The sequence below is a fragment of the Tamandua tetradactyla genome, chromosome 8 (assembly GCF_023851605.1).
Source record: "Tamandua tetradactyla isolate mTamTet1 chromosome 8, mTamTet1.pri, whole genome shotgun sequence".
Taxonomy (NCBI): Eukaryota; Metazoa; Chordata; class Mammalia; order Pilosa; family Myrmecophagidae; genus Tamandua; species Tamandua tetradactyla.
The window spans coordinates 76,286,524-76,304,261 of record NC_135334.1 but is presented as its reverse complement, the minus strand read 5'-3'; the positions used below and the strand labels follow the sequence as shown (position 1 = coordinate 76,304,261).

The 17,738-nt window shown below is 39.0% G+C and overlaps 1 protein-coding gene across 1 annotated transcript; it reads left to right on the top strand.

Moving 5' to 3' along the window:
• The first annotated feature begins 15,578 nt into the window (after window positions 1-15,578).
• On the top strand, window positions 15,579-16,520 carry LOC143643524 (olfactory receptor 51G2). The gene has a single exon (XM_077112141.1). It carries the CDS (start codon window positions 15,579-15,581, stop codon window positions 16,518-16,520), a length of 942 nt encoding a protein of 313 aa, XP_076968256.1.
• Window positions 16,521-17,738: the final 1,218 nt, after the last annotated feature.

The window sequence follows — 17,738 nt, the reverse complement described above, 5'->3', positions numbered from 1 at the left end:
AGTAACTGCATGTTAGCATTTATATTTTAAACTGCCAAACTCTTTTCCAGAGTGACTGTTCCATTTTACATTCTCAACAGCAATATACAAGTAATTCAGTTTTTCCACAACCCCATCAGCATTTGGTGTTGCCACAAAAATATATTTCTGGTGTTTTCCTTGAGTTTATTAACTCTTGAAAGAACTTCTGAGTTTCTAAAAATCCTCCAGAGTAACGTCTTTCTCAGACAGTTTTCTCATGGGACAACTGTACTTCCATCTGATTTAACCTTTAATCTGAGAATGGTAAAGGGGACACATAACACAGTCTTTCTGTTCTTTTGTAGCTTGACATGCCTAGTTTCTTTTCATTTTCACCTATCCCTGTAAACCTAGGAATTCTTTCACTGAAATAAAAACCAATGTTCTTGTAGACCCATTCCTGGAAATAGAATTTATGTTTCTTCATAGGAAGGCCAGTCAGCTGGTGGAGTCCAAATCCAATAAAGCTATCAGTATCTTCCCTGTGATTCTGGATGCTGCTCAAGGCATAGCATATCCTGACTCTCTATTCCAATTTTGGATTGTTTGAGAGTAAGAGCACCCAGTAAAGATTCTTCTTCTTCTTCTTCTTTTTTTTTTTTTTTGCATTTTATGACTTGACAAAATCAAATCTGAAAATATTACTGAATGCCTACTCCATAAGCACCTGCTTAATTATCATCCTGAAGCATACCTGTAGGAGCAATGACTGCTGTGGTGGCTTGAAATGAAGGAAAACATGATCTTAATCTTAATCCATTTCTGTAGGTGCGAACCCATTGAACACAGGACTTTTTGATGAGGTTACTTCAGTTAGGTCTGGCCCAAATACAACAGGATGGGTCTTAGTCCTATTACCAGAGGCCATTTACAGGAAGCCTCAGGGGAGCAGCCAGATGTAGAGGTCAGTGGAACCCAGAGGAGAAAGGAAAAGATGCCACCATGTGACAGTGGGGAAAGAGTCAGGTCCAAGAACCCCACGAATCACAAGCAAGCCAGTTCTAAAATGCTACTTATTCCCAGAGGAAGCAAATCTTCTTGCCTCTGAAACAATACATTTCTGTTGTGTAAGTTGTGGCATCATGTAGTATTTGTCATAGCAGTCTGGCATAATGGAAAATATTCTATCATGAGGACAAAGTCTAACTACCACTTCTAATATTCAGGCAGACTAACAGATACAGGCATGAAGCAACTACTTAGGACATTAATTTTTCCTATTATATATTTTTTTCATGGGCGGGCACCGGGAATTGAACTCAGGTCTCCAGTATGGTAGGCGAGAACTTTTCCTGCTGAGACACCATGGCCCACCTGGGACATTAATTTTTGGCAAATAGGTAAGAGTTGTGAGAAAAGAAGAAACAAGTAGTTAGGAATACAGGCTCCAGAATGTGGAATCACAGAACTTGAAGAGAAAAGAGTGTGGGAATACCAGAGAAAGGCTTTGATTGGAAGGATGGCTGGCCTTGTTACAAGACTAAGTTAAATAAAGGGATAGCATTAATTCATGGCAGTGGTATCCTTTTCTCAACTGAAATACCACATAAAATATGGATATAGTGATCTAGATGAAGGGACTTTAGGGTTCTGTTAAAAACTTGAGCAAAATATGGTTAGATCTCAGAGAGTTTTATTTAATTGATTCATGAATTGGGGAAATTCCAGTCACCATAGAGAAAATTTTACTGAACCAAGAGAGTGATGGGCTTTTTTAAAACAGATCAAGGGAGTACATTTGAAGGAAATTTTCATAGTTTAATGCAGACCACATTTTCTGACATGGTTAACGCAGGCAGTTGCTTAGCATTGAAAAGTTGGCTGGCATAAGAATTGGGAGTTGGTGATGGCTGATTAAATTCTGTTTTCTGGGCCAACTGGGCATTTACAGGGAAAAGAAACTTACTTAAATTTTAGTTTTCCTGACATGGGGCTCAACACAGGCACCTCCACATTGGGCCTAGTAGATTTCATTGATCAGCTGCAAGGCCCCACTTAATTTTAATCTCCATCATACCCATCTTCTAACCAGAAGTAGTTGTCCATGAGGTACCAAATCTTGCTGGAAAAGAGTTTTAAAAATGAGTGGTCTACAGAAACAGCTTCACTGAGGTTTGAGTGGCTAAAAGTTAGGAGACCTGCATTAGGAATGTAAACGATGAGGAGGCCCAGGAAACACATAGTTGAAAAATTTCAGGGAGCAACTCTATAATCCCTTTGTCAGATGGCAATGTCCTTTTCTTTATTTTCCAGGTTCCTGCTGAATTTCATCTTTTCCCTATGGCCTTATCCTTATAAGGCATTTAGCAGTCCAGCAAGGCCCATGTCAATTCAGCTGACCATACTTAAATAGGACCTTCAAAGATCTTTTTCACAAATGAGTCCACACTTTGACTCATCTTAACATATTTTTAAAACACTATTTATAATGGGTTCACATCCACAGGAACATGGACTAAAATTGAGAACATGTTTTTTTTGGAGGGACAGTATTCAATGCCAACACTTCCCTACATCTTAACACCTCCATACACCTCATCCATTGGATATGTTTTCCAGAAACCAAATCTTTTTATCACCCTTGAGCCAGTATGTACTGATGAATTCTTAGAAAAATCAGTTTAAGAGGGTACCCTAAGAGCAACTCAACTTCAGCCAATAGTGGGTAGAAAATAACATCTTGCACTGATGCCTGGATATACATGCAACATTTTGTTAAAGAATGCAAGAGGGTTGGGGAGAAATGTTTATATATTTTAACTTCCAAAGAAAGCCAACATGCTGTGTCTACTCCTCCTCACTACCAGATTTCTTACTAATTAGCTGGGGAATAACAACAAAAACAGTGATGATAGTTGCAATAATGACACAACATTTATACAGCATTTACTGCGTTCTACAAACTGTTCCAAGCACTTTACAAGTGATATTCAACTGGACTCACCTTTGGAAATTAAGACTGAAGAGCCAAATTTTTAATATAAAGCTTTGTCCATTATACAAACTTTATTCCAACAAGGTGTTCTCAGCTAGCAGCTAGGTGACTGCCATATTCTGATTACTGAACATGTCTGAATTATGAATTTTCTTTTATATAGGCCTCTTCTGGTTTGGAACTGTTATGTACCTCAGAAAAGCCACGTTCTTTTAATCATAATTCAATCTTGTAGGGACAGTTCTATTGCTTGGGTGAGACCTTTTGATTAGATTGTTCCCATGGAGATGTAGCCCTCTTAAATTCTGGCGGGACCTTTTTTTTTTTTTTTTTTTTTTTTTTTTTTTTTTTTTACAGAGAGAAGGAAGGAAGGATAGAAGGAAGGAAGAGAGGAAGAAAGGGAAACATCTTTTAAACATTTTCTTGTTTTATTGTATTTTGTTTCTCCGTTTTCGTTACATGGGCTGGGGCCGGGAATCGAACCGAGGTCCTCCGGCATAGCAGGCAAGTACTTTGCCCGCTGAGCCACCGCAGCCCGCCCTCTGGCGGGACCTTTTGATTAGATGGAGATGTGGCCCTACCCATTCAAAGTGTGCTTAATTAGTTTATTGGAGTCTTTAAAAGAGCCAACACAGAAAGCTGAGAGCTGATACAGAGAGCAGATGCCTAGACATAGACATTTGAAGATGCTTAGAGAACCAACATCCTAAAGCCACTGGAATCAAAAGCTGAAGCAATGAAATCCCAGAGCAAAGGACCAGAAGATACCTCCTAGCAGACAGAGAAATTCTGAAGTGATTTGCCTTTCTTAAGTGAAGGTATCCTCTTGCTGATATCTTAATTTGTACATTTTCATGCCTTAGAACTGTAAATTTGTAATCTAATAAATCCCCTTTGTAAAAATGGATCCATTTCTGGTATTTGCATTCTGGCAGCATTAGCCAACCAAAACAAGGCCTCTAACCTAAAATCTTGTCCAAGAATTGCCTTGGGGTTATTTGTAGAGAAAGGCCCTCAGAACAGTCAAGGAGGGGAGAAGAGACCTCAGTATGACAGCAAAAGGTATGCCCTGTAACAACTTCAGGAATTTTAATTGAAACCTCTGTTTTAAAGTGAACTTAATGCTTATCTCATACAACATTGAGTAAAAATTACTTAGTTAAAATTTTAAGTTTCTCAAACCATTTAATTCAGTGCTATTGTATTATTATTAAAAGGCCAATTTCTTCAAAAGTTCCCATATAACCTGTTAGCAAGAGGCTTAATGAAATAATTATAACCAATATACATAATAAATGAAGGGCCCAACACCAGACAGTTGTCTGACCTCAAAATCTGAGTTGGGAGCTATTGTTTAATGGGTGCAGACATACTATTTGGGATAATGAAAATGTGTTGGTAATGGATGGTAGTGATGATAATACAATATTGTGAGTGTAATCAGTATCACTGAACTGTATACATGAAAGTGGTTAAACCTGGGAATGTTGCATTGTATATATGTTACCATACACATGCATACAGAACCTGAACTTTTTGATACTTTGGTATCAAAAAACCTCTCACAATTTAGTTTCTTTTCAAACTAAATTGAAAAAAGGAGAAAAAATATTAACATTCATTGAAGCTAAAAGGGAAAGAGTATCATCCCCCTTCCTACAGCAATCGTCATACAAAAAGATTTATATAAAACTTGTCATTATAAATCTTTTCCCTGCCCCTTTAAGACGTATGTAAATCTTGTTTCAAGATATATATGTAGATGTATTTCTTGCCAGCCGTACAACCTAGGATATCTTTGTCAAGGCCCTGGAAGTTCTCTCTCTGAAATGAAACCAACAAGGGAATTAGCTACCTTATCTCACCATTTCCATTAGATTTAAAGTGTCTGGCTCCAAGTTCTGAATATCTTTCATACAGATATGAGAAATTTTATTTTTCCTTTGGATACAGGCAATTAGCAAACACAAAGACCACCCCCAATGAACTGTGCTTGGCAAATGGTGCCGTCAAATCCTCTTACTTAAGTGCTAGTTATCCTTTTTCTTGAGAACATGCATGTAATGATTTGTATCTGGCTGGCTATGTAAAAAAGTGACATTTTTTTCTTTCTTTGAAATCTCTTTAGCAGCTTGTGATCTGCTAAACATCATATTCTCTTTTAATGCTTATCCATTAATAAAATTGTCTTTCTTTCTTTCTTACCTTTGTGGAGAGGTTTCCTGGGTTGGACAGTTTTGTTTGTAGCTGTATTTCCCCAACAGTAAAGACAAAGATGCAAATAGATACAAAATAGCATAATATGTTCATGGTAACTATACATCATAGACATTAGGCAAATATACTTGGACAAAAAATTTACATCACAGCCCAGATGTGCAGGAAAATAATGGTTACTTATTTTCTTTCTAACTCATCTGTCTTCCTCATAAACTTCTACCAACTGCCTATCATAGAAGAAATTATAACAAGAAAATACTGAAAAAGGTTAGTTTGGTACCAGTTTGTCTCAGTCCAATCCAATAATATTCCCTTTGGGTCCTTTTCAGCCTCTCCTAGTTCTGTCTCCCCTCAAGATAGTATCTTTGCATCTGAGATATTCCCTTACATTCTGCCTCTTCTCTTACTGCTTTCTTTCTGTTTCCCATTCTTCTCTGGGCTAGGAAATATTGGCTGTTTTGTTTTTTTTTTACCTTCCCCACAACATATCTTGTTTGTCCCTCATAGTATTTTCATTCCTGTGGATCAAACTCTATGTCCTTTTTAATCAAAGCTGTTGAAAGCCATTGAATTATTAATCCAGTCTCTTTGTCTTTCTCTCTTTCCATAATGTCTGACTTTCAAACATATTTTCAGCTAAAATACGTCTAATACTAGCTCTCTCCTTCCACTGCTTGGTTTCAGAAGTAGCAAATATATATTATTTGAGGGAAGAAAAATAAAATGTATTGTTTTATTTCATGTAAAATATTTTACTTTTAAAATATTTGTTAAATAGGTGAATAAATAGATTAATGGATGTGTGGATACATAGGTAACTGTGTTTTGGAAGGAATCCAAAGCTAAAAGATGAGCATACATTTTTAATTACAGGTGATAGAAAATTCTGGAATCAGAGCTGAAGACAAAACAAAAAGACAACGATAAATGAAAATTCACAAATATTGGGTATTCTGATTCTATAGGGCTGAGAAAGGGCCCAGGAATATATTGCACCTTAATAAGCATCACGGGTGATTCTGATAGGCTGTCTGGGGAATATGATTTGGGAAATACTGCTTCATAACATTCAAATATGTGTACAGCATGCTCTGTCAAGGATTAATGGAATGTGGCCCAAGAAGAAGCCTGCCACATTTCAAAGGGATAAGCCCCATCAATGAATTGGAATAACCTCTTGTGACCTACTTGGGGGCTTTGGGGCACTCATCAATATTTATACCTATATATTCTCAAAAGAGATCCAACAAACCAGATATTGATTAGCTGGAAAATGAAAATGTTCTATCAGCATTCTTAGAATCTGAAAGTGGATGCTTATTTCTTCATATCCCTGTATTAACACATAAAAACTCCTTTTCAGGTTTAGGTCTCCTTTACAGGGGTTCAAGTATCCCACTGAGATAGAAGAATGCGTTAGTTTCTCCAATTAGTTATTGGATGCCAAGAAAGAAATTGAATCAGAGATAGAAAAAGGAGATGAGTAGGGGGTCAGGAGTATATAGGTTTATGTGGGGCACTAAGAATATACACAAACACTTAACAGTGTTTCCAGGAACTGGAACTGGTCCTTCAGTGATGGGAAAGGCTTCAGTTAAAGGCCATTTTTTAGGTGTCAATTATGACTATACATACCCAGTATGTACACTGTGACATACAAAGTGTATCAGCGTGTATAAATTCTATGTATATGCATACATGAAACAATATTAACCATACCCACTATGCTTTCATGAAATTTCAGGGATGTTGAAAAGTTTCACGACTTCTTTCAGCAGGAGCTGAAAGTGCATCCCATTCAGACATCTCACAAGACATTACCCATTCTTCTCCCCCCCAGTCCCCAAGGTCTGAGATTAATGAGACCCAGGGACTCAGTCCTGGTAGGGAATTGATTACGGATCCTTGAGAGAGTCTCAGTGGGAACCAAGGGTAGTTGCATAAAAATCAATATGTTAAACATGCACTCTCTAATCCCTCCACAGCCCCCAGAGCCTCTTGTCTTAGCCTTCCTTCTTCCTTGTTATGATGCCTGGAGCTTCTGGGTCAAGACTTGGTGTATGAGGGGTAGATGCTTGCTGCTGATTTGGGAAGCCCAGAAGAGATCCGTGAAGGTGCAGCCTGAGCTCTGGCCAGAGAGAGGACAGAAGCGAATTTGAGGCACAAGAAAGACCATCAAAGGTGTCTGCTGCAGATGGTGCCAACTACAATCAGGTCTTGTCAACTTTAGGGGTCCCCAGGGCTAGTGTTAGTGTTGCCAGATTCAGCTTCCTAGGTTCTTGGCCATGGCACGAGAAAGAAGTCAAAGGCACAGCATAGCTTAGAGTAAGCAGGTAGAAAATTTACCAAGGATGTATGTGAGAGGAATATGCCAGCACTCAAGCAAGAAAAGAGGTGAGAGGAAAGAGGCCCTGTAATCTTGAGTTCATCCACTTTTATTGCTTAGCTTTACTTACTCCCACTTTGCTTTCCTTGTTTGGGGTTCTTTCTCCTACGCTCCTTTCTCTCCAGGGCCATACCTAGAGGTAGATAGTGCATTTGAGTGGGTCAGTTCCGTCTTTCTCCAGAGATGACTCACCCAGCTGGGAATTGTTTGGTCCAGGAGTTGTTTATTGCTGTTCTTGGCAGAGAAATCTTTCCCCTTGAGGGCTGACCGCTTCTGGGAATTTGGTCTTTGCTCATCACCCTAATTCTAACCCCATCTTATTAACATTAGCCCGGGAAGCAGCCAACAGCTTTTCACATTTGTTCACATTTGTTTCCTGCCCAGAGAGTTGCCTTCCATATGGGAATGGTAGGGATATTGATAAGACTCATGGAGACAAGCAAGACAGGTGAGTAAATTGAAATTGAGACATGAGATGGGCTCAATTAGAATAGGTTCAGTACCTACCACTTAGCATTAAGCCCAGGGTTAGCAGAATCTGGAGTTATCTCCAAGAAAACAAAGAGATGGAGGGGGACTCTGAGAAAAGTGTGTCTGTGATCTAAAAGAACATTTCCCTGAGTGTGCAGTAATGTAATTCTAGCAACAGAGACTGAAAGACCTTTCCTTAAATACCACCCATCCCCATTCCCACTCTGCCAGGATAACTGCTTTAGTTCTGGCCAGGAACAACCAAATCCTCATCAAACCTGATCAAGAATTTCCTGAGGATCTTTAAATGAGATACCTCCCTAAATCCTCTCCTGCCTGCAGGCTGAAGGCCGTCCTTCCCAACCTGACATCTCCCAACCTCCCTATTTGTTTTTTCTTTTATATCCAGGACTCTTCCTCCAACCTATCCTCATCTTTCTCTCTCTCTCTTCAGTTCCATTTCTGTACAATCTCTTTAAAATGTGAAGCAAAAGATTCCAAAGAGAGTCTGTCTTGAGCTGACAGCAACAAGAAAGTGGGAATGGAAGACTTTGCTGTTTTCCTCTTTCATCATTTGACCCTCCACCCATTTCAGAATGACTTACCTTAAGTCACTGCTTGGATTTGTTGACTTACATTTTTCTAAATTTTCAGAATGAGCTTTGAAGTTCCAGAGATCAAAGTTCGAATTACCAAAGGAATAACTGCAGCAGACTATGTTAAACAGGCAAAGATAACTAGTTTCAGGGAGAGCTACAGGAAGAGAAAGAGATTAAAATTCCTCTCCCTCGAACAAAGGACTGCAAACTTTTTAAGAGCTGAGAGTAGGTTGAAGAAAAAGCACTAGAAGATTGTAAGGTGGTTTATCACTGGGGTGAGTGATCTCTGAGATTGCAAATAGGATGGTTTGTTTCTACAGAGGTGGTTAAGGTTGGCTTTAGGACCACTTTGTTCAAAAGCTTTTCTTTTGTGGTAATAAGCCATCTGGAGCTTGTATGGAATGGGAGGGAGGAGGAGAGAGATAAAGAGCCTACCTATTTAAGGCCTCACAGGTACCTGGGTAGCTGGGGTGAGAGTGGAAAGGAGTGGAGAGGTCAGGTAAGTTTGATATTTACAACAGTTGAGGTCTAAAGTTGCCTTTTGGTCCTTTTATTTATTTTCTTTTCTTGAAATCTGGATTGTTTTTCTCTGCAGTCCCACAACTGCAAGAGTAGTTTCAGGATGGGGTAGGGAACAAGTAGGGGCACATGTGTAAGGAATAATACTGGAAGCTGGATCAAGAGAAAGAAAAGCAATTGAGAAAAGATATAAAACAAGATGAAGTTACTAGGGCTAAGAGATTTAAAAGGGAGTTGGGAGCGAAGTTATCCTTACGTACATCTCTGCCAGATATCACATAGTGCCAAGGTATACAGAGCCAAAGCAACAATGCTTCCAACAGCTATGTAATGTTCTTCTTTTCCTTTAAAACCCTTGATTGGAAGCCCCAAGATGGGACACAGTTTGGGTTGCTGCCTAATCTGTGCTACCTGAATTTCAACTCTAAGATCACAAATAAGTGCTTTTATTGCCTTGCAGCTCAGTCTGTAATTTCTCAATCGAGGTTTCTGGTGTTCAGAAGTGGGATCCAAAGCAACCTCCACCTCTACCCTGGAGTGCCACTGGATTCAAGCACGGTGCTAGCTAGCGCCCCTTTTGCTCTTTTGTCTCCCCAGTGACCCTGGTTTTCGGTTGGTGAGTCTGTTAGGATTTTAGGTTTTAGGATTGCTTTCAACCAGAAACAAAGGGTTCTAATTCTTCAAAAATTTGCATGGTACACCACCAACAAGTACTCCAGCTGGTTTTATTTATAAGAATTATCATCTTACATCCTGTAAATTTTCATCTCACTGGAACTGGCATACCAAAAATATTAAATATAATCTAGAATTATATTGGCTGCAATAAGTTTCTTTTAATATGCCCAAATCAGTATATTTTTCATGTGAGTAATTAGAGAATAGGGGCTATGTATCAAACCACATAAATGAGATACCTTTTTAAATTGATACTTGGAAGTTCCCAAATGTTTAACAAATACCAAAATTGACTCTCTTCAAGAAACAAATACCAAATTAACAAGACAAAGACTTATCTAACTGTGTAACTAAACTTGAAAAACTGTGAAACTTCTGTATTTCCAAGGCTGCCCCATTTCTTTCTCACCTTCCTGTCCTCCTCCTATTGATCTTAAGGGCCTCGTGGACTTGCCCCTTTATAATAAGGCTCTAAACCTCCTTCGGACTTGCCCTCCTCAACCCCTTTTAAAGTCAAACCTAATAAAGGAAGCTCAGAAATTGCCTCTAGCTCCTGCATTCCTTTAACTAAAACTGAACTAAGTGTCATAACCAAGGAAATTCCAAATACTATTGAAGATTCCCCAAAAGCAATTTGAACGCATTCTGTAATTGGCATACCATACTAGCCAAAATTTGATTCCAAAAACTTATTTAAAGGACTCCTTACAAAGAGCACAAGAAAAAGAAAAATCTAGCCTTAAGAACCCTCAGACTGAAAAGACTGGACTAGACAGTGCTGCCCTTTCTGCTTTTCCTAGTCCTACTGCTCCCCTTTTTGTGCCTTCCTTCCTGAAAGGCAAACTCAGCAAACGCATAGGGAATGAGGCAAGACAAAGGAGGTCAGACAAAGGCTTTATTTCAGGGAAAAACAGAGCCACCTGGATAGCGTTGAGAGAGAGAGAGAGAGAGAGAGAGAGAGATGGCTGCCCTGAACTGGTAGGGGACAGGGTTTTTATGGCTTGGGGGTAAGGGTCAGAAGGACTTTCATTGGTGAGTTTTTGGGACTTGGCATCTTTCCATTGGTGAAGTTTAAAATTTAAGTGCTGCCTTAGTTATGCTGGGTTGTAACTGTCAGAGAGTGGAAGTTGAGTAATGGGAGATTTTCTCAAGAGTACAACTGCTGGAGGGTGAAGGAGATGTGGGCTGTGTGGATTGGGGTGGGAGAGACTTTCTTAAATATTTGCTAGGGGTAGGTCATGTCATAGGAGAAGAACTCTTGCATCTAGACCTAACACTTAGATCCTTCTTTTACTGACTAATAAAATTTTGCAAATGCCCCGAAGACCAGACCTTCCAAGACTAGCAAAATGGCACCCACTGTAGTGTTTAGCCCCTGATCAAGAACAGAATACAAGGTTATTGTTAAGGAATATCCTAATCCCAGAACAGATCCAAATAAATAAATAAATAAATAAGAACTTAGAATTCTAAATGAGGTTTAAAATCCAGTATTGCCTGCCTGACATTTCTTCAATTTGTACATATGGCTTTATGTCCAGGTGAAACAGAGAATATAAATAAATCAAAGCAGCTAAATAGGAAAAGCTGGAAAATTATGTAAGGGATCCTACAAATACTAGGTGGAACTGTTCCCCCAAATTATGCCAAATTGCTAAGGACTGCCTGATGTAAACCATGGTCTATAGTTAATAGTACAATGCCCTCAATTGCAACAAATAAATCACATTAATGCTACATGTTAATGGAGAGCACTATAAAGGAATTCTATATTTTCTGCATAATTTTTCTATAAACCTACAACTTATATAATAAAAAAAATACTAAAGACTTATTAAATGTCAAGCCAAAATTTTCTCCTCAAGAAAACTAATTGATCTGCAATCCAAACTTATTAACAAAGAAGCATAATTCTGTCTAGGATTAAAAGAAGCAAATGTCCCATACCCGCCAAGCCGCGCTAATGTGCCAGTCCCATAATCTTGAATCTTGTATGTATGAAATTAATAATGAAGCTAAGCTTGACCATAGTTAATGCCTAAGTTCTTGAAAACCTCTTTGTGACTCAAATATAGCCCCTCTCTTAGCCAAACTCTGCAAATAAACCCGCAACCTTCCTCCTACATGGGACATGACTCCCAGGGATGACCTCCCTGGTACTAAGGCATTAATTACAAATATTGACCTGAAATGCTTTTGGAGAAAGTTATTGACCAGAAGGGGGAAATGAGAAAAGAGATAAAATGAAATGGAGTTACTATGGCTAAGAAATTAAAAATGGAGTCTGATGGCCATGTAGAAAGTAATTCTATGCCCATCTCAGCCAGATATCACAGATTGCCAGGATATGCAAAACCAAAAGCAACAATGTTTCTTAGGACATCTGGGCACCATGAATGAAAAGCAAGTTAAAGAAGTCATTAAACTGTCTTATTTGAAGAACATTTGGAAAGCTCCAAATATCTACTAACCATAATTCTTTACAAACAGCTCTCATAATCTTGTCTTTAAAAACTCTTGCTTGAAAACCCCAAGATGGTATACAGGTTGAGTTTCTACCTGTTTTTGTACTCTTTCTAAGACCCCAGATAAGTGCTTTTGTTGCCTTGCAACCAAGTGATTTCTTGGTTGACACAGTCTTGGTCAAAATTCCAGTTCTGCCACTGATTGGCTACATGACTTTAGTCACATTATTTTTTAAAACTTTTTTTATTGTTAAATATAACATATATATGAAGAACAGAAAGAAAATGCAATGATTTTCAAAGTACACTTCAACAAGTAGTTACAAAATAGATCTCAGAGTTTGCTATGTGTTACCATTCCACTATTTCAGATTTTTCCTTCTGGCTTCTCCAAAACACTGGAGACCAGAAAAAATATATGTATTTTTCTCTTTTGTGAAAAATAACATATACACAAAAAAGTAATAAATTTCAAAGCACATTGCAACAATAAGTTGCAGAACAGATTTTAGAGGTTGGTATGTGTTACAATTCTACAATTTTAGGTTTTTACTTCTAGCTGCTCCAAGATGTTAGAGACTAAAAGAAATATCAATATAATGATTCAGCAATCATACTCATTTGTTAAACCCTACCTTTTCTGTGTAACACCACCATCACCTTTGATCATTCTATCTCACTCTTTAGGGGTATTTGGGCTATGACCATTCTAACTTTTTTATGTTGGAAGGGGCTGTCAATAATATGGGGTAGGGTGATGGAACTAGCTGATGTTCTGGAGAGCCTGGGCCCTCTAGATTTCAGGACTTATCTGGTTCAGGGACCCATCTGGAGGCTGTAGGTTTCTGAAAAATTACCCTACTACATGGAACCTCTGTAGAAACTTATATATTGCCCTAGGTGTTCGTTAGGATTCACTGGAATAGTTTTGGTTGGGGTTTGGCAAATTATGATAGTAGCAGTTGTCTAACTGAAGCTTGCATAGCCTCTCGACTCTATCTGAACTCTCTCAGCCACTGATAGCTTATATGTTACACATCTTTTCCCCCTTTTAGTCAGGATGGTATTGTTGATCCCACAGTGCCAGGCTCATCCCTGAGAGTCATCTCCCTAGACTTCAGGTACATTATTAAACTCTCTAAACTTCTGCTTCCCCATTTGCAAATTGAGGTAAGATTTTCATAAGTGAGGTTTTTATGAGGTGGAATTGCTATTACTTATGCAATGTCCCTGGTGCGGTGTCTGGCAAATTGTTGATATTTATCAGATATTTTATTTATTTCTTTTCCATTCTACTTCCTTTTTATGTCAAAAACATTTTCTCCCTCCTGTTTTCTGAGTTAGACTGTTAGCCAATGTAGTTTGCCTATCGGCTCCTCTCCCTGCCTGACAAGGCTGCCATGTCCCTTCAGAATTCACAACATTGGATAATAAGGTCACTACTGATGATGGCTGCAGCAGAAGCTGAGAAACACATCATAAGTTCTTTCTGACCTGTAAGTGGATAAGTGCACAATGAGTCATTGATACTGGCTATTAATAACACTTGTATTTGCAGTTAGAGATAAAATATTTATGTATATGTTTATATTTATTTCTCCAGGTTGATTTATTTATTAATTTTACTAAAGAGTCAACACCCATTGAGGACCTGTTAAGTCATTGATTTTATGCTAGCTGCTGCTGTTTGAGAATGAACTGTCATCTAGTGGGAAGCCAATATAAAACTTGTTTAGACCTTGGACCCTAGAGAAATATCAGGTCTTGGTTCAAATTCCATTTTAGCTATTTACTTTTTCTCTAATCTTTGAAAAATTAATTATTCTCCCTCTAAGCTTTGGTTTCCTCATCTATAATTGGGTATTATTAATAGTGCTTTAATTAAAGGATTTTTTAAAGGAGATAAAGCATTTGCCAATTTAGTACTAGCTAACTAGATAATATTTAACTCTAATTTAAAAAAAAACACTTGTTAAGCATCTGTCATACAATATTGCATATTCTAATTACTGGCTTTATAGCAGAAAGCAAAGCAAAGGCCCTTTCATCTATGAGTTTATAATCTAATGAGATTATTAACTAGGATTGGGAAGATCCATTCTGGACATTAGGAGACCTAACTCAGCATATCACCTCTGTCCAGTGGCTGTCCTCTCCTAAGCCTTTATTTCATCATCTTTAGAAGCCTGGGGTCCTGCCAGCATCACTGACCATTTTTCCTATGGTCTCTGGCAGACTGTATTAGTGATTGGAGATGGCTGTGATGAAGGAAAGTGCTTCTGCCTTCCCTATTGTTCAGGTCACACCAGTTGAAGTCTTAAGATTTCTGGGGAATGCCAGTTACTGACTCCTGAATAAGATCTCTGATTTCTTCCCCTATGGTCATGAATAGCTTCATACACACTATTAACACATCCTCCAGTTCTCTCTGGAATCCTGTGAGTCCAGCAGCATTTCTGAGCTATCTGTTTCAGGCCAGGATTCTAAGTCAGGGAGGCCAGAGGAGGAGGTAGGTGAAAAGTGGGCTTATGTCAAAGATTAAGAGTCAATAGGTGGCCAGTGAGGTTAAATAAAGAAAAAAGAAGAGCACAGGAAGCAAAGCAAGGGAAAGGAAAGGAAGACAACATTAAAGAATGGCTGGAAAGTTGATGAGAATCCTGGCAGAAAGATCTCCTTAGAAGGTAGGCAAAGTTAAGTTTGAAAAGCAGATATGAAGGTGTAAGGAATGAGCGCAGTTCCTGGAACCCAAGGAGACCTGTTGCTGTAGGAGAAAAGCTCTGGCCTTCGGGAGCAGAACCCAGTCACTGCCAATCCACAGTGTCTCAGGCTAGAAGGCTGAACTCTCTCTTCTCCCATTCTACTATCTCTTATAGGTGCTTCCCATTGTCTGAGCCTAACACAAAGCTGGAGGGCAAAAAAGCCTGATAGAAGTAGTCCAGGGTTGTCAGAGCTGAGTGAATAGGGCAGAGAACCATGCAGAGAATATCCAGCTCATCCTTCTTATCTCTTAAAAGTTGTACAACCTTAGCGAGTCACTTAACAATTCCTCATCTCAGTTTTCTTATGGCAGTATTAGATGTAAAAAATTTACCTCTAAAAAATTGAGAGGAAGTCAGGGACCAGGCATCCACCTCTGGAGAAGTTGTATAGTTCTTGGTTAGTTTGATTCCTTTTCCTTTTTTTTTTTTTTTTGGTTAATTTCTTTCCTGACACAATTACTAGCATTTCCTCTATCATTTTTAGGATTCTGGTGGAAATCCAACTCCCCCTTCCTTCCACACGCGATGCCACTGAGATCTTTGGAAAACAGTAGCAGCATTCCCTCTACCTTCCTGCTGAGTGGCATTCCGGGTCTGGAGCACATTCACATCTGGATCTCCATCCCACTGTGCATCACATATCTGGTTTCCATCCTGGGCAACTGCATGATTCTTTTTATCATTAAAACAGAGCCCTCACTCCATGAACCTATGTACCTCTTCCTCTCCATGCTGGCTCTGACTGACCTGGGACTATCCCTTTGCACCCTCCCTACAGTGCTGGGTATCTTTTGGGTTGGAGCACGAGAGATTCATCATGATGCCTGTTTTGCACAACTCTTTTTCATTCATTGCTTATCCTTTCTGGAGTCCTCTGTGCTGCTTTCTATGGCCTTTGACCGCTTTGTGGCCATTTGCCGCCCCTTGCACTATGCTTCTATCCTAACCAACACAGTCATTGGCAGGATTGGCCTGGCTTCCCTGGGCCGCAGTGTAGCCCTCATTTTCCCATTGCCTTTTATGCTCAAGAGATTCCCCTATTGTGGCTTCCCAGTCCTCTCACATTCCTACTGTCTCCACCAGGAAGTGATGCAATTGGCCTGTGCAGACATCAAGGCCAACAATATCTACGGCATGTTTGTCATTGTTTCCACAGTGGGTGTAGACTCACTGCTAATCCTTTTCTCCTACGCCCTGATTCTGCGCACTGTGCTGTCCATCGCCTCCAGGTCCGAGAGACTCAAAGCTCTTAATACATGTGTCTCCCACATCTGTGCTGTTCTCCTCTTCTACACCCCCATGATTGGCTTGTCCATCATCCACCGCTTCGGCAAGCAGGCACCCCATCTGGTCCAGGTGGTCATGGGCTTTGTGTATCTTCTGTCCCCTCCCCTGATGAACCCCATTGTCTACAGTGTGAAGACCAAGCAGATCCGAGACCGGGTGACCCGAGCCTTTTGTTACTAGTCTTTCAGGCAGAATCTCCTTAAATGTGCCTTTACTCCTCTCTCTCCCTTATAAAACTAACATGCAGAGAATGGAGAATTTAATGTATTTACTTAGCAAATATATAAAGGATTAAGCAAGAAACAGTCACAGCTCTTACGGAACTCTCACCCCGGTTGAGAAAACATCACAATGTGATGTGATGTAGTAGATTGTGTTTCCCAAAAATTGCCACAAAACTGTTTCTAATTCCACATGCTCTTCTAGAACCTTGTCATTTCCCCACCAATAGATGGACTCTATTTCTTTTCCCCTTGTAAATGGAATGACTTTGTAACTGCCCCAATGAATTGAGTATTGTAGAAGTAACTGTGAAATTTTGAGGCTAGCGTATATGTTTTTCACTGATTCTGTCTCACATTTAAAAATGTGTATTTATGTTAGTATGCAACGGGTTAATTTTATTTCAATTAATAAATATTTAATGTTTTTCAGTTTCAATTTTCAATATGGTAAATGTCAATCAATATAACCTGCATAAATAAAAGATTTTGGGGGCTATTAATACTTTTTAAGGTTTTAAGGGGTTCCAAACACCAAAATATTTGAGAACTATTATAATTGATGCTCCTTTTATTATGATATAAAAGTAACAAGGTAGGGTAGGCAATGGTGGCTCAGTGGCAGAATGCTTGCCTGCCATGCCAGAGACATGGGTTCAATTCCCAGTGCCTGCCCATGTCAAAAAAATAAAACAAGGTAAAAATATAGATTACCCTCCTGTAACTTATAAATAAAAGTCATGTTTTTGGTATTTTGTGGTTTTCTGAAAGAAGTAAATATTTCCCTAGAAATTCAAATGTATATCCCAGAATTATCATTAATCACTAATTTCAGACACAAATGATAGCTATAAACATTATTTCATTAATGTGTCACTTTTCATAACATATTTAACCTGTGCATTCTATGTGTCAGGCATTGTTCCATGTGGTGAACAAGGTAGGATTGTTTATTTTCTCTTATGTGATCAATAGTGTGGATTAGGTGGATAGAGATTCTCAGCAGAGTGCAACGCAAAAAGAGGGCCACTCAAAGAAAGTTACTGGGCATCTCACTCCAGTAGAATTAAAATGGAATTTCTTTTCTCCCTCAGATAAATGGCACTATCATCCAAATAGTCATTAATCATGAACATACAATTCCCATTGCCTGCAATAGCCAACCCATTAGTAACAA